The sequence below is a fragment of the Gymnoscopelus microlampas genome (assembly GCF_963454915.1).
Source record: "Gymnoscopelus microlampas genome assembly, chromosome: 12".
NCBI lineage: Eukaryota > Metazoa > Chordata > Actinopteri > Myctophiformes > Myctophidae > Gymnoscopelus > Gymnoscopelus microlampas.
The window spans coordinates 23,415,547-23,441,272 of record NC_139949.1 but is presented as its reverse complement, the minus strand read 5'-3'; the positions used below and the strand labels follow the sequence as shown (position 1 = coordinate 23,441,272).

General features: G+C 40.8%; 1 protein-coding gene across 6 annotated transcripts in view; it reads right to left on the bottom strand.

Moving 5' to 3' along the window:
• The window catches only part of dlg2 (discs, large homolog 2), a 221,729-nt gene that overhangs the window by 97,726 nt on the left and 98,277 nt on the right, over positions 1-25,726 (bottom strand). For 5 of the 6 annotated variants that reach the window (XR_014602005.1, XM_084074833.1, XM_084074834.1 and 2 more), the window contains 2 exons: positions 2,802-2,885; positions 1,557-1,724 (listed from right to left, as the gene is read on the bottom strand). Coding sequence is in view for 5 of the 6 variants with exons in the window: in XM_084074833.1 (XP_083930959.1) it covers positions 1,557-1,724; positions 2,802-2,885 (252 nt within the window). In the remaining variant the exon portion in view is untranslated. The remainder of the gene's footprint in view (positions 1-1,556; positions 1,725-2,801; positions 2,886-25,726) is intronic. The other variant, XM_084074837.1, reaches the window with a different exon arrangement.

Genomic DNA, 25,726 nt, shown 5'->3' with positions numbered 1-25,726 from the left:
TTAAAACAAATTTGATCAAGAGAGAAAACTACAATGCTATTGAGATGTGCACCAAAGGTTGGATTGTTACTGCAGGATATTTGTAATGTGTTATTAAGACAGCTTCAATATTTCACTATTCAAAACTAGGTGATCCACTAATTTAACCTCAAACACTAAATGTTTAGCTAGAAAAATAAACTGTGTATGCTACACAAGAAAAAAGCCCTTCATAAAATAGTGATTTGCCAATAGGTGTAAACTTTGCCATTTTTATCTCCAACACTGCCCCCTAGAGGCTCTAACTGATTATTTCACCAGCACAGTCATTATGATCTCTGACGACCTTCTACACGTGAAGTGCAATAATGCAGTGGTTCTTAAAGTTTTTCATGTCAAGGACCCACAAATTGTATTTTAAGTATTTGGCCCCATCTGAAAATATTTTGTGCCAGGGACCCCCAGAAGAGAAGATGTGTGCAAAAACTAAATCCAAAAATGTCCAAACAAGACTTTTAAAAATAAAAAATAAAATAACAACAGATCTGCTATTTTTGAATAGCCAAAGTATGACATATGGCCAAGTATGACCAGGTGGTTACAATTATTAATGCCATATTAACTCATTTAGCTGGGGACCCCCAAGGACCCCACTTTGAGAACCAGTGCAATAATGCACCGCAATGCAGGGATACTAAGAGTTATTTATTTGCCTGTATGACCTGACTGTTCAATGCATGAAAATGGGTGAATGGAATGACCTATGACCTATACTATATTGTTTTGTTGTGAATCTAACATTATCCTTCATTAAATGATTTTATTTGTATGATTGTGGCTGACACACCATGGTGCAACAGTATACTGTGCATGGATTCAAGCTGTATAGTGGAAACAGACAGGCCTACTGGACATCAAGACAGGAAACACACTGGCACATAATGGGTCAAGACAATGAAGGAGGGGATTATGAACAACTTTTCCAGATCAGTGCAACACGGGTGTAAAAAGGAAGCAAAAAGAGAAGAAACTTTGTCTGAGAGAGTGAGAACAATAGGAGTTGCATCTGTTCTCCATCGCTGCTCCAGAATTAGCTTGGATGTAGAAATATGTTAGGGCACTGCTGTTTTTGTAATTGATACTGAATAAGAGTTTAATCCCATCTTACTGGAATGTGGTCATTCTTTATGAGTCTCAATAAAATGTTGAGTACATACTAAATTATGTATATTCATTGCTTTTCTTAATGGTTAGCCTCAAAATTATGAATGCATTATGGGTTGCTTTGTACACTGCTATCTGTCATTTTCACTAACTTGATATAAGAAGAAAAGAGAAAAAAAAGCTCACATGACTATAAAAAGTCAGTATAGCCAAAAAGGCATGGGGACCTACTAATAAACCATTTCATGTGATATTGGCGGACCGATGTAAGCTAAAGTGGCAAAAGAGAAGGGGTCAGAGAGCTGGGGGCGGGGTGGAGACCGACAGAACATGTTAGCAGTCATTCATGGTGAGTGTGTTGGTACGAGGTTCGTGAGAGAACCTCAACATGTCACGGGGCCTCTGAAGCTCACCTTGAGAGGGGAGATGTGGGAGTGAGACACGTAGCCGTGCACATTCTCGATCTCCGACAGGTTCTTCTCGGACACGTGCACCAGTTCGGGGGCACGGCACGGCTCGTTGGTGAGCCGCGGGAATCCCTGGTCGAGCTGCGGGGAGTCCTCCTCCTGGTAGTGGTACTGCTGGAGAGGGGCGGGGAAGGAGCGAGGGAGACGGAGGAAAGGTGGAGAAAGAGAGAAGACTTCAGAGGAAATACGCAACACAGACCAACAAACACTTACGCCCGATTTATACTTGGTTGCGCGCCGGTGTCTCGCAACGAAAACAGACGATCAACAAGCTCACAAAACACATGGCGCTGCTTTTCGGAGTGAGATACGATGCGCAAGCAAGCATAAAACAGGCTTTACTGTTTTTTTTTTAAATGTATAGAACATTTACACATTATCTAAAGTAATCATCAGTCAATCAGAAATGGCAAAAATTACAATTGAGTTAGCAATATTGAATACGTACATTTTAATGTATTGTCTTCATTTTTCATATCATACTTTGTTAAGATTAAATTATTCTACTTCTTTAGAATTTCACTTAAAACTAATATTAATATTGAAGTAGACCCACAAAGTTGTAAGTGACTGAATTGCAGTAGTATCCACCACCATCTTACAGCTTATATTGTGATCAATAAGTACCCATTGCTATAGCAACATAAAATGACACAAGGTGTGCATAAGGCCTGTGTTAGCATGAATAATGCCATCAACACATGATGTGCTTAAAAAGAGGTATTCAGACAGTTTTAACACAATATTGGACATGAGCTAAGATCCTGAAGAGTGCTGGGGTGATGTAATAGGGATGACATCACCTGTGTGTCATCCCCTCAGCCCCAATGAAAACCAGCAGAGAAGTGGACAGGAGATATTTCAAATTAATAGATTAAATTGCATCAGCATTGTTAACAGGAGTACACTGCAAAAGAGTGTATGTAAGTCTGAGTGCAAAAATGTACCCAAGAGTTAAATTAACACTCAACACTTTACAGAGTAGTAAAAATGATGAATTAACCAACATCAGTGAAGGGGAAGAAATACATATATCATGTCAGACAGAGTGATGGTAGGTAAGTATGGTCTGAGAAGGCATGTGAGAAACAAAAAAACAAGCAACTCTATGACAAATATTGCGATGATTATTATGATTATGATAACCAGGATGCTCTATGAACGTAGAGACCTCTCTCCACCCTCTCTCACCCAGGGAGCGTTCATCAAGGCGGGGTTCATGCAGGGCGGGGGCTGGCCGTTGTGTGGGGACCCCTGCACTGCCGGTGGCCTGTTCTGGAGAGAGGAGTAACACCATATGTGACCACCGGAGGGACACCAAGAGCAAAACAAGACAAGTAATAATAATAAGAACGACTTGACACTTGGTGCTGTACAGACTAATGTTATTGCTGGATGTCAGTCACATCTTCTATTATTCCCTGAACAATACTATACAGTAAGAATTATTCATCTGTAGGCCTGTATGTCAATTTGGAAGATATTTCACATACTAGAAGATCATATAGGCATCCAAACAACAGGCAAAAAGCATTCAAGTAGAGAGGAAAGAAGCTCAACAACACAAAGGACGTGTGTGCGTGTGCGTGTGCATGTGCATGTGCGTGCGTGTGTTTGTGTCACACAACGGCAGAAGTCAGTACAACGTAGATGACAGATACAGTTAAGGGGATTTCAAACTTGAACATGTGGACGCACGTACACACACATACTGTACACATACGCACGCACACACGCACAGTCGCACACACACAATTGTAAAAGCAACGATGGTACTGTGCACAAAAGCACAATTCTTTAGCCCAAATAACGACCTTAATTTCTCTATGGGTAAATTAAAGGATATTTTAAATGATGAAAACTTTGACTTTAAGGTCTCTAGGTTATCACATAACATGAAGCAAATAATTGTTAACAAGTGAGACTATGACGTGGTATTGACACAACATACGATCAAACTGAAGAGTTCGCTACAATCACCCTAAGAAAAAAGCATGTCTTTGTGGCCTCCGTATGTGATATTTAATTTCTTCACACTGAAAATAAGTGACTGGCTAATATGAGAGATATGATGACAGTCACAGTTCTCAAAGAGTTACACACAGAGCTGATGAGAACCCCGAGCAAAGAGTGTGTATATCTGCATGAGTGAGATGCAACTCAATTGCAACGCCCCAGTGATTACAGTTATTTTTGATAAGGCCTTGAGGCAGCATTGTAAACAGCGGCAGCTCAGCACAGCTCTGGGCTAATGATATATAAGCTACTGGAGCAGCTAAAAATAGGAATACATTCTACAATTTTGCCTGCGATGTGGTCTCATGCGTGAACTCCTATAATGCCAGTGGATGTAGGGAAGTGTCAAGATAATGTCTGCGTGATCAGTTTAGTTTATTTCACATAAACCATTTCTAAAGAAACACTACAGGTCCAGACTTTACACTAAATGTGAATTCAACTGATCTGACTGAGAAGCTCTTTCTTTTCTTTAAGAATAACTTTACTGCAGTGAACATCAGGGAGCATTTCACTGGATTTCACTAATTTGGACAAAGACTCTGTCTAATTGAATGTGAATGTGCTGTATCTTCATGTGCTCAATCTTTATACTTTTACATTGCTGTTATGTCTAGTATGGGCACTGGAGCAACAACACAATACAGGCTTTCTATGTGAATACTTGCTTGGCAACTGAGAGGGTTCTGACTTTAACAAACATATTCATCTACATTTATTCTATCATTTGTTTTGGAAGAAAATAAAAAATAAAATCCAGATTACTGAAGCTAAAAATGTAATTACTTTCTGACATTCTTGTCGGAAAGTAATTTGCATAATTATTATTTTTCCGCCCTCTTACCAGGCTACCAGTCGAAAAGCAGCTTAATGTACTACCGCTGTACTAGAGCATGTAGAAGTTAATCACCCTGTGTTCCCACACAGGACAGAATAGTACTGAATATGAGCACAGGTTACTGCTAATCATTGAGGTACACTGCGTTCCTAATCTGAACCTGGACCACTAGACTTTTTTTAAATCATACAATTCCGATATTATACTGGCTAAAAGGAGCCAGTGCTGATGTATTAAATTCTTATGCAGGGAAGAGCAATGCCTCGGTTGGACAACCTTGCGCAACAATGAAAACCAGGTGATAATGCCTGTCAGCAGTGGTGGAAAGTAATTAAGTATATTTACTCAAGTACTGTACTTAAGTACAATTTTGAGGTACTTTTACTTTACTGGAGTATTTCCAATTGTCTATACTTTTACTTCTACTCTAGGGCTGCACGATTCTTGCTCAAATGAGAATCACGATTTTCCTCCATAAGAATTGAGATCACGATTCTCACACGATTCTCTTGTAAATATATAAAAAAAAAAAAATCAATGTAGAAAAAAAAAAAAAAAATTTTTTTTTTTTTTTTTTTTTTTTTTTACATTGAAAAAAAAATCGCCATAATTTAAAATCGAGATTGCATAGGTGTCTGAATCGAGATCACGATCTTTTTTCGATTAATTGTGCAGCCCTATTCTACTCCACTACATCTCAGAGGCAAATATTGTACTTTTACTCCACTGCAATTATTTCAAAACTTTACTCACTAGTTACTTTGCAGATACAAATTATAAAACGTACATTAACCCCTTCAGCCCTATTTTATACATAGGCTATTTGAAAATAGCCGATCTACAAGCTCACAACGCGTCGCAAAGCGACGCGTTGTGAGCTTGTAGATCTGCTATTTTCAAACATCTTAGTACTTTTACTTTTGGTACTTGCCAATACTTTTGTACTTTTACTCAAGTAACATTCTGAACACAGGCCTTTTACTTGTAACAGAGTCTTTTTATATTGTGGTATTGCTACTTTTACTTAAGTAAAATAACTGAGTACTTCTTCCACCACTGCCTGTCAGCGGATGCACAAGCACCTGGCAGGGTCACACACGCTGGACAGGTCAAAGGGTGTGTGTGTGTGTGTGTGTGTGTGTGTGTGTGTGTGTGTGTGTGTGTGTGTGTGTGTGTGTGTGTGTGTGTACCAGATATCAACATCAAACACAGCATAAAACAGTAATTGCCCAAACATGGTATGTAAAAATAATGGCGCACTTTGAGGCGATGCTTCATTCGCCTCCCTCCATTCATTTTCAGCCTCCATATGAATGGAGGAAAGCAAAGCGAGCAGACCCAGTTTGGGGATAGAGATGGAGTGGGGGAGTCTCGGAGCAGGTGTGTGCAGTGCACACGTGCTCAAGTTTATGTGCGTGTATGCTCCATTTTCTTTATGTGCCTGCTATTTTTGGAGGGATATTACAGCTTAGGTAGGCGAGTTTCACTGAGGCTGTGTCTCAGTGTACTCTGTAATTAGTAAGAGTCAGCCGAGAGGATTATTCAGCAAACTTCAGTGGATACAGGAGGAGCACTATTGTTCCTGTCCGACATATGAGAGTTAACATGAGTGTTCTTCCAAAGTACTTGCAATTAACCACTTTCAACCCGATGTCCCTATTTTGGGCAAGAATCTTAAACGAGAATCTTATTCTGAGGTTTGCAAAAATAGCGCAAAATACCCAATCTACAAGCTTGAAATGCATCACTGAATATTTTTTTGGCAGCAGTGATTTCATAACAGTGTTGAATAAATAACTAGTGTTGAATAAATAACTAGGGAGCACTGAAGAGAAAAACACATGCATGCACGCACGCTCGCACGCATGCTCTCTCTCAAACACACACACACACACGCACACGCGCACACACACACACACACACACACACACACACACACACACACACACACACACACACACACACACACACACACACACACACACACACACACACACACACACACACACACACACGAACACGAACAAACAAACAATCTCCATCTCAAGAGAGTACAACACGAAGGAGGCTAGAAGCAATACTGCCTGCTTAAGGCCAGTTTGGCCATTACACAAACACAGATGTGGTCTTTCATGTTGACGGTGTAGACAAGGCATCTAATCCGTTATTCCTTTAAATTCAGGCTACAGAATTCATGTATCAGGAGGATGTACAATTACTAGTCAGTCAACACAGGGATTAATGTGGTCCAAAATGTGGACAATATATAGGCAACAGCTGACCTATGACTTTAGACTGTTACGCTAGTACATACAGTATAATGGGAATCTCAGAGATAAAGGCCATATCTCGGACCAATCAAAGTTCATTTGACATTGCGCCTGAAAGAACCCCAGTGACCTACAATATAAAACAAGTACAATAGCCCAAGGTACAATCAGCTATGCTTACATAACTGTTTTACAGCAGTGAAGAAAAACCTTTTAGAGCAATGTGACCACTCGATAAACTGTAATGTGATGCATGTATGAAGCAACGGCATACAGTGGAAACTCGTATCTATTTAACACCTTAAAGGCATCTAGCATGTAAGGCTTCAAAAACATTTTTTATACTTTGTGACAGCTCTGGATGAACGGAGAAAGCGTTTCATTTTGAGCCCTTCTGTTGCAATAGATTGATGTTCTCACATGGTCCAATGGTTTATTTCCAAAACCCGTCCGTAAAACATGTGGCATCACGACCCCTCTGTGACTTTACTTGATGTGAAATCATAAGATGCAGAGGATATCCCACAGCGGGAAATGTCATTTCTGTGTCTGTGATGTTTGCAGAGGTCACACTAAATCCAGAGTGAGTATCGTTGGGAAAAATAACAGGAAAATATGCAGTGTAACAGAGAGAAGGTCAACCACCTGAATTATTTTTAAGGGGCTCTGTTGGTTGGGTACCACAGGTTTTACACGTCACTGCTGGTCTAAGCCAGACAGCACAGGCAACCATGGGAGTGCTAAGAAATCATTTATCTATAGTGTCAGAGTAAAGCCTGATCTGTACTTAGTTGTGCACCAGAGTCGTGCACCGAAAATAGCAGATCTACAAGCTCACAGCGTGCGTTGTGAGCTTGTAGGTCACATACTGTAGAGCTCTAACCCACTGGTTGTCAAAGTGGGTTCCAGGGAGCCCTGGGGGTCTAGAGGGGGTCTAGAGGTTCCCAGCAAAAGTACTGTAGGAACAACATTTTTGGTTTAAAGACTTCTGTTCTTTTCTGTTTTATTTATTGGAAATTTGAATATAGCCGATCTACAAGCTCGCATGAGCTTGTAGATCGTCTATTTGCGACACACTTTGGTCCCTGCCACGCAATCTTTTCGAATGGGGGTCTGCGGTTAAATGCATATCAATTTGGGGGTCCTTGACATGAAAATATTTGAGAACCACTGCTCTAACCCATAACCATAAATAAGCGACCATCAGATCTGCAAGCTTAGTGCCCCCCCTGCTAGCATTATACTTTTGTTGTGTAAAGTGGTGGAACTGCAGTCATGGAAATGAGGACCACGTGAGCTTAATGGAGCACGATTTAGACAACTGACGTATACTTTAACCATGAGTGACTAGTGCTGTGGGGACAGATAGAAGGATGGAGGGAGGGAGAGAGAGAGAGAATCACAGAATCACAGAAACACAGAGTAAGAAGAGAAGAGAAGAGAAGAGAAGAGAAGAGAAGGAAGGGAAGGGAAGGGAAGGGAAGGGAAGGGAAGAGAAAGAAGAAGAGAAGAGAAGAGAAGAGAAGAGAAGAGAAGAGAAGAGAAGAGAAGAGAAGAGAAGAGAAGAGAAGAGAAGAGAAGGGAAGGGAAGGGAAGGGAAGAGAAGAGAAGGAGAAGAGAAGAGAAGAGAAGAGAAGAGAAGAGAAGAGAAGAGAAGAGAAGAGAAGAGAAGAGAAGAGAAGAGAAGAGAAGAGAAGAGAAGGGAAGGGAAGGGAAGGGAAGGGAAGGGAAGAGAAGAGAAGGGAAGAGAAGAGAAGAGAAGAGAAGAGAAGAGAAGAGAAGAGAAGAGAAGGGCCTCTGAGGATGAAGTGTGAGAAAAATGCTTGTTACTTTCTATGAAGCCCATATCTATAATGCATTATAAACCTACTTATGATGCAATATAACCTCCTTAATAATACTGTAAAATTACAGTTATAAGCACTAACAAGTACTATGCTTTATGATATTAACCTTGACTGATAATAATGACCACTTATAGTTACTTATAAACACATTATAACAATTATATTATTATCATGTATTACTACTACAGTATGATAATTATAATACACTGATCCTTGTAAGATAGGGCCCAAGGGCTTCATAGAAAGTTAACAAATGCAATACTGTCTTGATAATGACATTCATGATGAACAAAGGGAATGATGATAACAAGCTGCTCTGTTTCAAAACAATCCAGTTCCCCCTTCGTTGTGGCACCTTTCCATGGTCCAATGGGGATGAAAAAAGCCCAGTAGCTTTACATTTTAAAAAGGCACACCACAATGTCTCATCTTTAAGATACCTAGGAATAGAGAAAGTGCATCTTCCGAGACGAGGGGGAGATATAGACAATCTCCTACTGAGGAGGGAAGTATGGTGGATCCATTATCTTAAAACTATGGCACCAGCAGGACTCAATGAGGACTTTGATATTAGGCCGTATTTATAAACAAGTCAAGGAAGGGAGTTGTGTATATGTAGGTTAGAGAACTTTAACTTTTCTTTTCCTTGTGTTGTTTTTGCATGTAACTTGTGGTATACAATGGCTATGATCTGGACCGGGTCAAAAGATATATAGTTTTTAAGGAGTATTTCTTGAGCATGTTCTGAAATGTATTTTTTGAAAAATATGTGTCAGCAGATAGTAAGCATAGACCTTATTACCTGTAATGAATAGTCTAGTGTGTTTTTTAAAACTTATATTCTTACTAAAGTCATTTTTTCCAAAAAAAACTGTTGTAAAATATCATGTAAAAAATCAGAAAATGTTCTAAAAATATTTTGTAAAATGTAAAACATGAAGTGTTGTCTTTTGATAAAATGTTTATTAAGTCTTGGTACCACCCCTGATCACCAGGTGGGGCTGGTAACCAAAATCATTCATTTCTGTATAAAAAGAGGTCATTTCCTGCTTTCTTGTTTATACTTGAAAAAGACCGAAAGGGTCGAAACGACGTATCAGCAGCTGTCTTGTTTGAATAAAAACCTGGACCACAAAAGTGAGTTGCGAGCCATATCTTTGTCTCACCTTTCCATGGCCCCCCATCCTTCTCTAGCAAAAACCTTCACTCACACCCACCAGTCTACTGCAGCCAAAGTGAGACAAACTTAGCTACTACTGTACCATCAAGGCTATTTTGAGCTATGTAATCATGTCAAGTGAATTAGTAAAAATGCTGCACAATTCAGCTTTAACCCATTCAATCCGGGAACGCATCTGTGTCATTTTAAGATTTATTTGGCTATAAAAAAATAGCAGATATACAAGCTCATAGTGTGGCACCAAGTGCCGCGCTATGAGCTTGTAGCTCTTTTTTTTTTGTTGAAAAATCTTGAACATTTTTGAAAATCGTTGAATATATTTTCAAAGCGAACATTTGTAACTCAAATCTTTGCTTCTGGGGGTCCCTGAAAAAAATATTTTGAGATGGGGGTCCGCGGTCAAATATATATCAAATTTTTTTTTCTAAATTTTTATCAGTGGTGCTCCAACTTTTCCATGTCAAGGACCCCCAAAATGATATGTATTTGGCCAAATATGTTGTTCCAGGGACCCCTACAGCACAGAACGGAGTAAAAAATGTTCGCTTTAAAACATATATATATATTCAAAGATTTTCCACAATAAAAAAATTGCAGATCTACAAGCTCATAGTGCCGCGCTATGAGCTTGTATATCTGCTATTTTTGAATAGCCAAAGAAATCTTAAAATGACGCGTTCCCGGTTTTAATGGATTAAGATAAAAACTGAAGGGAGACATTGTTCAAATATATATCCCTTCAAATGTACAGTAAATTAGGGATTCATCTCAATTACTGAGTCACAAATAAAAAGTCTTTAACCACACTGACCACATAAACCCTGGCGTCCCTATTTTTGCTCTTTCTCGTACTACCAACTATACAGGGATTTTAATATTCCTTTCCTTTCGGCGGGTCCAACTGGATTTACTAAGCAGCATACAGTACATGCAACTTTAGGATTCATAAGATGCCGTATAGCTATAGGGCTGGCCCTGATGAGCTGTGTTCCAGGACTAACCATCTCACGTGCCACACACTGAGAGAGAGAGGATTCCTCTTCTCGTATGTCCCGTGCAGTCCCCTGGATTTCCAAGCCAGCAGAGAAACATGATGAGACGAAAACGTGCACTGGCATGGCCAAGGGCAGATTCAAAGGCCTCAACTGAATTATCGTGGAATCTCCTGCCAGTTGCGTGCACTGACCCCCTTTTTCTGTGGCTTTACATACCTACAGTGCTTCTCACAACCCCCTCTCTGCCATAGCCCTGATTCCTACAGACAGTTAAGCCTTATTTATACGTCGAGGAATGACCATGTCGTACAACAGAAACCCCACATATTTAATATTTCATTTGAAAACACGTACGGACAGCTGAGCTATAGGAAAAGAGAGAGAGCAACACTCTGCCTTTTTTTTGCATTTGCAGCGTAGCATACACATTGTAAATGGCATTTTTAGTTGTAGTGAATTATTGTGGACTTGTGGTTTTAGAATAAAGATATTTTTGAAATCCTAGGTCACTGTAATAACCCAGCGACCCTACACACTGACTTGAAAATCTTGCTTGAATCTTTGACCGACCTGTGTAGGGCTGTCACTTGACAAAAAAAGCTGAGTTTGTACATTTTATTTGATCTAGATGTTTGATCTTGACATTCTGAAAAGTATCAGATTTTTCTAAAAGTAATTATGCTGAGGAATAGGTACACTTAACTGTACTTTAAATGTAAAACTAGGGGGTAGGGGGAAAAGCTCTTTCTCTAATGATTTGGAAATCCTCTTAACATTAGGTTTTGTCCCTTTCTGGCAAAACACCATAATAGCCTACCCTGTTGACAGAAAAGATTAGGAATGGGAACAAAATCCGGTTCTGAATGACCTCAGCTGACAACTTGATGAAATGGCATCGTTGACACAACTACTTTATGTACAGACCAGAGAGGATAATCTTCATTGACATTTTACATCATTGATTGCTTTCCCCATTCCTGCCTTTGGGGAATCAGTAGACATTTTTAATTTTGCAGACTGAGTAAGACAATAAAGTGCAACGTGAATTTTAGAGCTGGTGAGATTGATACACTATACTACAGTATATATATAATATATACTCTCAGTTGTGTGTTGTAGTTAGAATGAGGTTGCATCACTGCTTAAGAAGATATGACTGTTTTAGTTTTCTTCAATGGCAAATTGTTTCAAATCACTTCTAGTCCAGTCCATAATATACAGTCTGGATTAGAGTACTATAACTATAACTTAATGTAAGTGGGAGTTACTGTTATGGTTGTGGAGTTATTGGAGAATGCATGCATATTCAATATAGCAATATTATATCAACCCCGAAACGGTCAAAGGCAAAGGATTATGTTTCACTCCCTTGAGTCTGTCAGTCCGCTTGTCCGTCCATCTGTGAGCAGCTAATCTCGGCACCACTGGACCAATCGGCATGAAACTTTGCACGCACACTCCCAGCAGGCCAAGGAAGGACCTCCGCCCCAAATGTTTCAATACGGCCTCATGGTGACGCTATACCAGACCGCTTCACATCTTGCCCTATAACTCTTGAACCGTAAGACAAACAATCAACTTGTTCAATCATGAACGCAGTGTCCCGTCTACTCCAAATCTGAATCACACATTTAGGGGCTTCTAAACAACACAGAGCCAAAAGCAATTACACTTAAACCCATAGGAGCCGCTATGCTAGATGGCTGAACCCCATGACTGACACAGACCTGGGTAAGCAACACACCCTGGTGGGTATCTGCGCTCCGAGGGGCACACCTTTCTAGTTTCATTTTTTATTTAGAGGGGCATTCTATAATGAGTGCCAATATCTCCCGATACAGCACTCCGAACACATTTACTTTGTTTCTTGCCATTTGTCGCTTTCTAGTCATGAATATTATTGATTAGACTGTGATATAATCGCAAGACACTCATGGTCGTGCTATACCATGATATCTTGGCACTGGTGCTGATCTATGGCACTCGGCCTACGGCCTCGTCCCTGTGTCTGCAGTACGTCGGTGCCAATATTTCATGGTATAGCACTCCCTCTCGTGTATTATTGTTGAATTAAACTATGTTTTTTCTTTTAAACAACAAAGTAAGCTGAAAGTAAGCTGAAATTGAACAAGCAACGGTCAAAGCAGTGTTTTTTCTGCCTCAATTTTTTTGTGAAACTCTCAGATTCAGCATAAACACGGATCACTGAGGACAATAGTCACTGTACCTTGTTATTGATGTCTACAAACTGTAGCATGAATAGACCGTAACAAAATCAAGAAAATTGGCTTTCTAAGCTTTGCCTCAAGCCCACAGAATGCATCCCACTGCAAACATAACCTAGATTCAAACAACAAACACAATTAATCCCTTAAAAATAATTATTTTGATCCTGTAAAAGAGCCTTGCTTGTTACAGTAAAATAATAATCATTGCTTTGCACATACAGTACTGCGACTGTTTCATTTGGGGCACTGCAGGTTTAGTCACACAATCCAAGATTACCTTTTTCCACAGGTCTGATAGCATACAACAGACTAATCAGCAAAATGTAGAAAAGGGAAGATCAAATTAATGTAGTTTTGTTCTTGTGCGGGCAAGATTCAATCTCTGTTTGACCCAAATCCCATGTTTAACTTTGACCATCCCAGCTGACAAACACTGAGTAAACACATGGGTTCTGTCCTGAAGCCAAGAGGAGGAGATTGAAGGGAGCCACAACCAAACAAGTCAAGCGGAGCGCTGTGTGTGACAGAGGAGAACGAGGATGGCACATGTGACCCGCAGCTCAAAGAGAGAAAGAGAAGTGCAGGAGGGGGTGAGGACCAAATGTTGACCTTTTCACGCAATTAATGAAGAACGACAGTAACAAGGATGCGGAAACATTACACGAGCCATGCATATGCCTGAGATCTAGCCTCATTAAGCACCCGTTATCACTGATACAGCTTTATGGAATGCAAGCTGAAAAACACAGCAGGGGGAATTGACGGTTTGCTATCACTGAGGGGAAAGTGAATATGAGAGGAAATTGAAATAATCTTAGTCTGCACTGGCCGGATTACAGAGCTACAGTTTACAAGTTTATAATCCTACCTAGGCGGACAATCAAATACGATCAAACAAAAATAACACATTATGCACAACTACACAGTCAAATCAATTTGTAAGTCAGAGTGTTCAAATGTAACCTTAACGGATGCCTACAGGTCCATTTGGTTACATTTGGACACTCTCTGAGTTACATTAACACTTGGGATTTTACAGTGTACTGTACATATCCAAACCAAACACAGAAAAGTCCTATCCTCATACTCAACATCCACAACAGAGAGAGATGTCACCAGGAGGGAGGCAGCCTACCTTGCATCCAAACATCAACGACAAAGTGTTGTTAGTACAGGCAACTTTGCAGTGGCACAGCACTGGAGTGCACTCCGGGCTTTTCACTATGGGAGACATTCCTGTCCAAATGGACTGTACGGTAGCACAGAGCTCACGGAGGACGGAATCAGAGAGAGACAGAGACAGAGAGGGATATGCTACGAAGAAGAGCGAAATAACTACAGAAAGTGTGCACGCATCAGACGGAAAGAGAGCGAGAGAGTGAGAGAGAGAGGTTTCACACAGACAGACCCTCACGCTGACTCTTTACCATAATACTCTCTCACTCTCGGTCTGATTCTGTGAGCAGTGCCTACTGATTCTCTCTCTCCCCCTCTCCCTCTCTCTCTCGCTTTCCATGTCTCCCTCAAGCCCCCGCCCCCCCCCCACCTCCATGTCCACCCACCCTTCCTTACTCCCTTCCCTGTGACCTCCTTGCATTCTAATTCCCCTATAAACAGCTCTGTCATTGCGGAGGCATGAGCTCATAACCAGGATATAAAATAATAATAAAAATGTTGCATCACATAAAGTGGTAAATAAATAGTCCGAGCTGAGTGTTAAGTGTTAAATGTGGAATACATACTCCTGGCAGTGTTTCAGCATGTCTGCCACAGTCTCACAAGAGTGCCCCCAACTGGCCCTAGTTCGTCCTGATGTACAGTATTTGGCTATTTGGAAAGGGATATGCCACCTATTTTACTCAACACGGGAGGGAACTCCCAACTTTTGTCAAGCGCCCACGGTGAATGGTAGGAAATCTAAATTAATCAGAGCAACAACAACTTTAGAACAGGGCATCAAAATTATGCATGGCCAGTAGGGGAGACAAACTTATTTGATTTGATTTGGTTTATGTTTACTTGACATGGACACCACAATCACATTGGACTGATATGATTAATTGCTTAAGTGTATTAACATAATGTGATAATTTTCAAAACCTGTCCAGTCCACTATCAGCCAAACAATGTAACATCATTTTCCTGTTGGTCTTAACCCACTCAAACCAGGAATGCATCTGTGTAACCACTTTATCCATATTTTATACTTTGGCAATTCAAAAATAGCAGATGAACTTTTAGATCTGCTATTTTTGAAACATTTTCAACATTTGTGCAAATATTTGAATATAATGTATATATGGAATATTTTTGACTAAAATTTTTGCTTCTAGGGGTCCCTATAACTAAATATTTTAAGATGGGGGGTCGGCGGCCAAATACATATCATTTTGGGGGTCTTTGACATGAAAAGGTTCGAGAACCACTGATATAGCAACATAAGGTTTTTCAAAAAACGGTTAGGATTTAGAAGACATTTGTAGAATATATATTAAGATTTACAATAAAAACAAGAAATGACTAAAGTCATAATTTAGCCGCGAGCGGCAGGCTTTTTTTTCCCCAATCTGCCGTTGAGAAATTGAAATTTAAAAAAAAAATGAAAAAAAAAAACTTTTTGAAAAAACATTAAAAAAAAAAAAAACTTAAAAAAAAAAAATATATGTCCTTTTGAATATGATTTGACATTCATATTATTAGCAGCTGTATTGTGTGTGTGTGTGTCCCCCCAACTACTCAAGTTAAAGTATCAATACTGCAATGTAGAAGAACTCTGCCAAAAAATGGCATACCTCAATATGACATTTTGCGGCTATATTATGACTTTGTCATGTCTTGTTTTTGTATAGTGCTGTAACATGTTATGGCCTAATCACTGTCATTCAAGCATAAATGTCTTAACATTAAAATAAAAATAAGTAACCGGTATAGGACTAGGCTACCTATTGTGGTACAAAACAAGTCCTTCTGCAGTGAATTACAACATTAGGATTGTGCAGAATTCAAGAAGCTTTATTTGTTACTGACTCATAAAGATACAAGCAGCGAAATGTTGTTGGAACTTGTACCACAGATGGTTCTACATATAATTGATATAATGAAGAAAAGAAAATATTAAGCAAGAAATTAAAATGGACAATAATAACTAAATAAAAATAGCCTACAGATATATACAGTTTTAGGAATACTCTGGGACTTGTCTTAGACAGGCATGTCATCAGTGGTGTAAAGTAACTACATGTACTCAAGTACTGTATTTAAGTACAATTTTGAGGTATTTTTCACTTTACTGTGGTATTTCCAGTTTTCAGTACTTGTACTTCTACTCCACTACATCTCAGAGGCAAATATTGTACTTTTGCTCCACTACAATTATTTGAAAACTTGAGTTACTAGTTACTTTGCAGATATACATTATTACATTATAAAACATACATTAACCACTTTAGCCCTATTTTATACCAAGGCTATTTGAAAATAGCTGATCTACAAGCTCACAAAGTGTTGCATCGCGACACGTTGTGAGCTTGTAGATCTGCTATTTTCAAACATTTGTGTACTTTTACTTTTGGTACTTTAAATACATTTGGATACCAACACTTTTGTACTTTTACTCATGTAAATTTTGAATTGCGGACTTTTACTTGTAACAGAGTACTTCTACATTGCAGTATTAATACTTTTACTCAAGTAAAACATTTGAGTACTTCCACTGCTCCTCAGAGTTAAATCAACACTGAAGCCCTGCGGCTGTTGTATGTCACAGATGATTAGAAGATTCTCCGCTGGCCGACTTTTTATGACTTAATGACTTTATGACTCTCAGCCTCTCACTCTGTCCTCTCACTATTACGGTTAGCATAGCATGTTGCTAACACATCAACAAAGCAACCACAAACTTTTCGCTGGAGCTGGTGTGTGTGTGTGAGAGAGAGAGAGGGAGAGAGAGAGAGAGAGAGAGAGAGAGAGAGAGAGAGAGAGAGAGAGAGAGAGAGAGAGAGAGAGAGAGAAAGAGAGCGTGCGCGCGCGTGTGTGTGTGTGTGTGAGAGAGAGAGAGAGAGAGAGAGGGACTTGGGAGAGGGACAGATGGAGACGGAGGGGGGGGGGGGTGCTGCGAGGGGAGGCGGGTGCTGTGAATGACGGCCGTCCATTGGCCGTCCATGGGCTTTAAAGTAGTGTCTCCCCATTGGCTGTAAAGTAGTGAAGGACAGCCAGGACAGCCAATAGACAAATAGGTGTCCCGAAAACATGTCGAAAACATGTCGTGTCGCGAGTGACGATGTCTGAGGCTGTCTGTAGAGCCGCAGCGCTTTCAGCTCACGGCTAAAAAAACAGCAGATCTACAAGCTCATAGCGCGGCACTCGGTCACATGAGCTTATAAACACACTATATATGCTATTTTTGAGTAGCCAAATAAATCTAAAACTAGAAAAAGTGCTCCTCGGAGCACAGGTCTCCGCCAGGTCAGGTAGGTGAGTGTGGACCAGCAATGTTCTGAATTCGCCAATCAGGATGGAATGTGAAAAATCTTGATCACTTGACTAAAGATAATGTGTACCGGTTTGCGTGATGAATCAAGTTTTGTAAAAATCGGCCTCCTGGTGGCGCTATAAATGGGCAATGTTGAAAGGGAGGCATTTGTTCCTCAACGTAGTGTGAATGTGCGTGCAAAGTTTCACGGCAATCGGACACTGCGTCCATGATTTGCTGCATTTAGTTCAATACGGGCCATTCCTGCAAACTTTAGATATCAATCGTAGCCAATCAGGATAGAATATAAAAAATCAAACAGATCCATCTTGATCTCATGACTATAGAGGTGATGTGTAACGATTTATGTTAAATTTGGATACAATCTGAAGGAGTAATATCCAAAAATGTGTTTTACATAAGTCGGCCTCCTGGTGGCGCTATAAAAGGCAGATGTGAAAAATGCAGGGCAAAGGTTTTTCCTTGACCTGTTGGGAGTGCGCATACAAAGTTGTAAACAGATCGGTGCAGTTACCAAGCCCCCAGAGCCGCTGAGAAATCTTGAAGCTGCCACCCCAGTGGCCAAAGCTGGAACTGCAGGCGGGGAGAAATACATGCGCGAGCAAAACATACTGATATATATTTATATATAGAGATATAAATATGTAAACATATTATACATAAATACATATGCATTTACATATACATAGGCATCTCCAGTGAATTTCATAAATATCTCGCGTTCAATCCTTGACACACGGGCTGCCGTAGAACGCAAAAATGACACTAGTGCGCATGCTCATAACTTTACGCCAACCCAAAACCGTCTCAATAATTCTACTTCCGGCAGGCTTCCGGGTGCTTCAAAACGCCAGTGAGCACATTCATTGAAATGATAGCTGGGGGCGGGGCAATCCTCCCTCTAGTTATATTATACCTCTATGGCAGTTACGGGTAAAAACACGAATCGGCCTGTTATAGCGCCACCATGAGGCTGATTTCAAAAATTTGAAGTGGCATTTATTCCTCGGCCTAGTGGGAATCTACGTGCACAATTTCACGGAAATTGCATGCTGTGTTCATGATTTGAGGCATTTTGTTCAACACGGAGCACTTCTGCAAACTTTGGAAGCCATTTTGAGCCAATCAGGATGGAATATGAAAAATCTGAAAAACTTGTTTTGTTTAATGACTATAGAGATACCGTGTACCGATTTGCGTGACGTTTGGGCAAAATCTGTAGGAGTACTGTCAAAAAATGTGTTTTGCAAAAAGCGGCCTCCTGGTGGCGCTATAACAGGCCCATGTGAACATTTTGGGGCAGAGGTTCTGAATTGGCATCCAGGAATGTGTGTGCACAGTTTCGCTGCGAAGCCAACGGTGCCGGAGATGAGCTGTTCACAGACACACACACACACACACACACACACGGACGGACGGACAGGGGGCAAAACATACTCTCTCGCCATGCCTTTCGACCTGGCGGAGACAATGACAGAGATGCATTCCCTGCTCTCATGGCTGGAAAGAAGTGATTTGAGCCATGATGACAAAGCCCATTTGGTTCCTCTCCCATGCTTGGTTTTGGTTGCTGAAGGGCTAACAATACCATGTGGAGTTGCTTCAGCTGAGGTACAGTAATGCTTAATTTAGCATAATAAAGGTGTGTGATCACTAGAATTAATGTAGGGTTGTCTAGAATACTGTTAAATTCCTATTTTCTCTGCTGTATCGCTCTTGTTCAGTTTTAAACGGTAATAGTTTCCTTCACACTGCCTTCCTTTATCCTTCCCCGTGTTGACAGGATACCCGTGAGCTTTTATCTCTCATTACAGGACCTTGTAGTTTGAGTCTTGTATCGTCGCTGTCTTTCAGAAACCTCTTATCTCCATATTTACTTTTTATGTTTTTTTCCCGTAAATTAAAGCTGCACTACGTAACTTTCCTCTTCTACCCCGGATTTGAACCCGTTGCTGCCTTTCTTACCATTGAGCTTGCCTGCTTGCTCAGGGGATAAATTGAATCTCGACCATCAGGTCAAAATTCGTGTCAGATCCTGTGTCTCGGTGAGACATGACCTTTGACACAATCTAAATGTCTCAATAGAAGAGCAGGGAGACAAAATACAACCACCCCAATTGTATGAGTTATATTGTATTAACATACTCTACCATACAGATTGGACAAAATAAAATTGTATTCATTAATAAAAAGTCACATAGTGCCGCTTTAATGCCCTGCTTCGTCATACTACAGTTTCACAGAAGAGTAGCAAAAATAGCCGATCTACAAGCTTAAGGCGCGTTTTCAGCTAATAGATCTGCAATTATTTAATGTGAATTCCGAAAAGTAACAGTTTTGGACATATGAAGCTTCCACCCGACAGCAACGAATATACAACATTATATTTAGCTCCCTCTCTTAGCAGACACCAGTTTATCCCACCCACCCACTCTCCGACAGGACATGGGGGGGGGCGGAATACAGCTTACACAATACATATACCTGGCAGGGTACACCAGCAGGTAAGTGTTGAGAGCAGGGGAAGTACGGATGTGCGCATTCTAGGTGAAAATGACAAAACCACAGTAGGCTGATCTGTCCAGTCATCTCCCAGCTCCACATGTATACTGTACAGTACGTGTGGGTGTCTGAGGTGTTATAAGTTCTTAAATGGCCATTCACAAAGTTGCGGGTGGGACCTGCGGTGTCACAAAGCTTGCCTTTTGGTAACAACTCAGTATTCAGAGAGAGAAAGCCCCAGCGGATAGAATGCAGGGTGAATTAATTGTGGTAAAGGTATAAACACACTAATCCATTTGTATGGATACACGGTGAGGTTTCTCGGCTGTTCTTTATGTATTTATTAATCTATTTTGTTTACCCATAGATTTAAATGTAGATATTTAACCAATTAAGCCCTATTTCATACTTAGCCGTACAATGGTATTGCGTATTTCAATTTTATTTTATTTCTTTACATTTAAAAAAAATGTGGTTAACATTTGCTGTTGAGTCTACATTGAATTTAAAACCTACAGATGTGTATATACTTAGCAAAACAGTTTAAAACGTTTAAAACGTTCATAACCTTCTCCCTCTCGCGCTTCCCTTTCTGTCACTCACGCTACTGCTTCATCTGATAGGAGACATGGAGCAGTTCCTCTTGCAAAGTGGGGCCCTTGAGGGGGTTCCAGGGGGTCCCCAGACAAATCAGTTAATATAGCATCAAAATCTGTTTAACCTCTATATCGGCTATTTGAAAATAGCTGATCGCGACACATTGTGAGCTTATAGATCGTCTATTTCCTAAAAATATTACAATTCTTGAACATTTTGAATATCTTTGGAACATTTTAACAGTACAAATTTTCTATGAGGGTCCCCCTCATAGAAACAAAACATTTTCCGATGGGGGTTCGGGGGCCAAATACCTATTAATTTGGGGGTCCTTGACATGAACAAGTTTGAGAAACACTGATCTTGGACACTGCAGTGTTATCAGAACACAACCACTAGATGGAAGTGTAATGCAGGATATCTTGTGCTGCACCATCAGTTCATGAGTGATATACAGTAGGAAGAGACAACTGTAACTAAGATTACAGCACTCAATTACAGCACATTTAATAAGCAGGGACTTGACTGATGGCGGAGGTCAAGATTAATTAATTAGGAAGATGGGAAACGATTACACGCACGCACGCACGCACGCACGCACGCACACACACACACACACACACACACACACACACACACACACACACACACACACACACACACACACACACACACACACACACACACACACACACACACACACACACACACACACACACACACACATAATACTGTATCCTTTCTGCGAAGCGCTGGCACTTGTCCTACCATACAGTAATTGTGAGCGTTTGCCCACACACAGAAGTTGACATGCATGTGTAACTGTGGAAGGCAGCATCAAAGGAGGAACTGGGATTTCATCCCACAGCTGGGTGAAATGCACAGAGACTTCAAACCCCTGGGGAGACTTCAACTGATGGCTTTTCATCTAAGAACTGCTTTTCTTGGAAAATAAGCCCGGAGCAAATGTATTCCTTTGTCCTTAGAACCATCAAATTATGCTTACTTTGTCTGTGTTTTCTTCAAACACAATAACCGGGGACGTGGGCATCTTGCCATAGGTATCGTTTGCTTTTTTTTACTTGCTGGTGCTCTTCAGATCTTGCAGGCTGTGCTGTTATGCAGTACCAGTACGAGTGCTGATCAGGTGAAATGTCTGAATTCTCATTGAGAATGCACACACATATCATATGTATTGTTCATTTGGTAGTTTAATAACAAAAATTATTGAATGTTCAAATAGCCGCTGCTCTATGCTTATTCCAAGCTTAACCACCCTCGGGTTCCACTGCTACGCTGACAACATGCAACTCTACCTCCCATCCAAAACCATCACTGCTACCACCTGCTTCACCTTCACCACCTGCCTGACAAAAAGATTTATGAAAACAAACTTTCTAAAACTCAACTGAAATAAATCTGCAGTTCTTATCATCAGTCCAGATTCCCTCACCTGCTCCATACAGAATCTTTCCCTCAGCATTGACAGCCGAAATCGACAGCCTCCCAAAACCAGGTACGTAACCTCAGAATCATCTTTGACACCATCCCCTCTTTCCTGCCCCATGTCAACCAGATAAATAAAACAGGCCCTTTTCACCTCTGAATCATTGCCCACCTCCGATCCAAACTGTCACATATCACTGCAGAAACTCTCATCCATGCCTTCATCACCTCCAGACTTGATTACTGTATCAGACTCCTGTACAGGCCCGGTGCCACGGGGGTGCCAGAGGGGGCCTCGCACCCTCAATTGCAAATTCTGCCCCCTCAGTTTAAGTTTTACGTACATATTGTTTTACTATATAAAAAATGACGCCATTTTCCATCTGCCCCCGCAGTCATTTCATCCTGGAGCCGAGCCTGCTCCTGCATAACACCTAAACAAGCTTTTTTGGGTCACAAATTAAACCTTTAATGCATCAGCCACAAGCAGATTAAGATAGCTTGTGATTCAGTGACAGATAGCATAGCTGTAATCTAAAACCTACGCTGTACAGTAGCTGACTGATGACTGTTTACATACAGCACATGTTAATGATCCAGCTACAAATACTGTATGTCATGGCAAGGGGAATATAAACACTGCAACACAAGAGACATACTGTAAGAGACATGTGCTGTAAACCAGTGGTTCTCAAAGTTGGGTCCGGGGACCCCCAAAGGGTCCTTGAGGGGCTTCCAGGGGATCCCCAGAAAATGTGTTAATATATCATCACTATCAGTTTAACCACGTATCACTTAACCACCTATTCATCAGCTATTTAAAAATAGCAAATCTAAATGGTAAAATGGTAAATGCTGCATTTATATAGCGCTTTTATCCAAAGCGCTTTACATAGATTGTGCATTACATTCACACACATTCATACACCAATGGCCAAACCATGCAAGGCACCAACCTGCTCATCGGGAGCAATTAGGGGTTCAGCGTCTTGCTCAATGGACACTTCGACACTAACTCTGGGGGAGCCCCCCAGCCCGGGATCGAACTGAGAACCTTGCGGTTTCCAGTTCACTCTACCCGGCCACTCTACCCCTGAGCCCCTGTCGCCCCAAATCTAAAAGCTCACAATGCGTGATGAGCTTGTAGATCGGCTATTGTCAAAAAACCTTGAGAGAAATTGACAATTTTGTAATATTTTAATAACACAAATCTTGTATCTTTTATGGGCTCCCTGGCACATAGGTGGAGGTTTATAGTAGTTTTTCCTTCACTACCCAGGTTACAATTAAACACAATTATGAAATCATTTCCATCATACAAAGAAGCTGTTTGCATTGATTCAGCGATTGTACAATGCACTCATAGCACTTATCAGGTTGCCACATCACTGCTGCTATTGATCCATCTACAAGAAGAACTTGCAACTTACTTACTTTCTACTGACAATGTTGATTTTATGTGTGTGTAATGTAATGTTAAAGTCAAATTGGCCCATATAAAATGACGTGCAAAGTCATCATCAACAGTGGATGAAGCCACTGGGACATTAATAATATACAACTGTAGCTGCCAACACACATTTTGGCAGGTCATCTTGATCCGCAGTCGAAGGAAAATAAATATTTAAAGATAAAGCAGAAAATATTATAGCTACAGTAATCCTTATTGCAGTGTCAAATGTGAAAACTTCAAATGTATGACAGCCATCTAAAACGGAGCATGCATCGTGGTAACCCAAAATTCCACAGAGGAAACACAGATGCCCAATCAGATCAATAGATGCTTGGTGATATTGACTACTAAATTGCCCCACATCCGTAGACAACAACCAGTGGTGGACAGTATCTAAGTACATTAACTTGAGTACTGTATCCCCCCCCCCCCCCAACTCACGACTTTCACTATGCTGCATTTCAAATACAAATATTGTACTTAAGGGGCTTGGGACTAATTATGAGATAATATACTCATTCCAACTAACTTCTCTCTGGCTTATAAAGCACTTTCACCTGCAATACCACATTGTCCTGTTTGGCACGGGGCGCTATTGAGACAGTTTGTATGCATGTTATCTCCTGGTTCTGTGTGGAAAAAGTTTTTTTTTTAAAGAAAACTGGAACTGAAAAACGGGAGGGATTGTACCCTGACGTGACGTCACGTCAGGGTGCAAATCAGTTTGGCCTGTTTTGAGACCAATTTACAGAAAACCCCAGATTTGCTGTGAAAGCCTGAGTGTTCAAACTGGGGTATTTTTTGGGATAGAAGAGAGGTAGGGGAGACCAAAAACACACAAAAAAGAAGAAAAAGTTAAAAATTCATGGTGTAGTCCCTTTAATGCATGTGAAAAAAAGCAGGAATTGAACTGAGTTCGTTCAAAAAAAAAGTGACGCACCATCGCAGCCACATTTCAGATGCCAGTTTTGGGTGTAGATGTGCAAGAGGTCATAGAGAAGCACGTGTTTTCAAACGACAGTGACACACGCCATAAATTGCTGATCTACAGTACAGCGTTGCGTGACATTGTAGAAATGTGTATATATGCTGATCGTATGAATCAGGCTATACACATCATCATGACAGGCATCATACCAGCCTAGGCCCTTACCCTCCTCCAGCCACTAGAACCTCATGGACTGCTTCTTTCACGTGATTCGGGAAAGGTTTTCCTGTATTGATGGGAAAGTGAAAGGGAGTATTTTTTATGGAAAATTACTATTCTGCAGTTCCCAGACGGCCTCTCTACTCACTCAACTATGGCCTCCAGCAATCCTGCTCATTGACGATTTAAAAGCATCACAAGATGTTCACAGCCTCAATACGCATCACTGCATATTTCAGAATATTGACTGGACAAACTTAGAGGCTCCTGCACAATGATACTAAAGGTGAGTCTCCACCAAACAGACTAATTCAGACTACTTCAGACTACAACAGACTGCAACAGACTGCAACAGACTGTTAATCTGTTGGCAAAAGTTGGCATTTATATTCAGCACAAACTATCGGCTGATGTGAACATTGTTGTGCTAATGCATTATAGCTGGCAGGCTGGCCTGCCAGTGTTGCCAGGTCTGCTTATTATAAGCAACTGTGGGCTTGTTTTCCGGTAAAGTCGCTTGTAAATATTCATAGTTGCTGGTTGCTTTTATTTGGGTTTGGGCTGAAGTGTAGTTGCTTATTTGGGCTGGCTTTCAAGATTATTTTTGAAAATAGCTGACATAATAAGGCTCAAGTGGTGAAACTGGTCGCTTCTTTAGGGCTTGTTTTCATAGAACTGGCCGCTTGTTTCTCTCACAGAATCTGGCAACACCGAAGCCAGCTCGGACCAAACCTTTACCCCTCTCTCTCCCCCCACACCCCACGGCTCTACCCGTCAGCCCAAGGACTGAACATGCTCGGTTTCTCTGAGTCGGGTCGAAAGAGGTCGAACCTGACAGAACAACGTTATCCGACAACAATTTGTCGGTGGCAGACGCTTTCCAACGCTTTCCGATGCCGAGTCGGACCAAAATCGGTGTGATGGAGAGCTGCCCTCAGAGAGACATTTTCTTTTGGCCCAATGAAGGTCTGAGGAACAAAATATATATATATATATTTTTCGTTATTGCATTATAGTGGTCTGTATGCCTCCTATCTATAAACTTATACAGAAAACTGTTTCTTTCAAATATTGACTGACAAAGCGAATATTCAAAGACGAACAG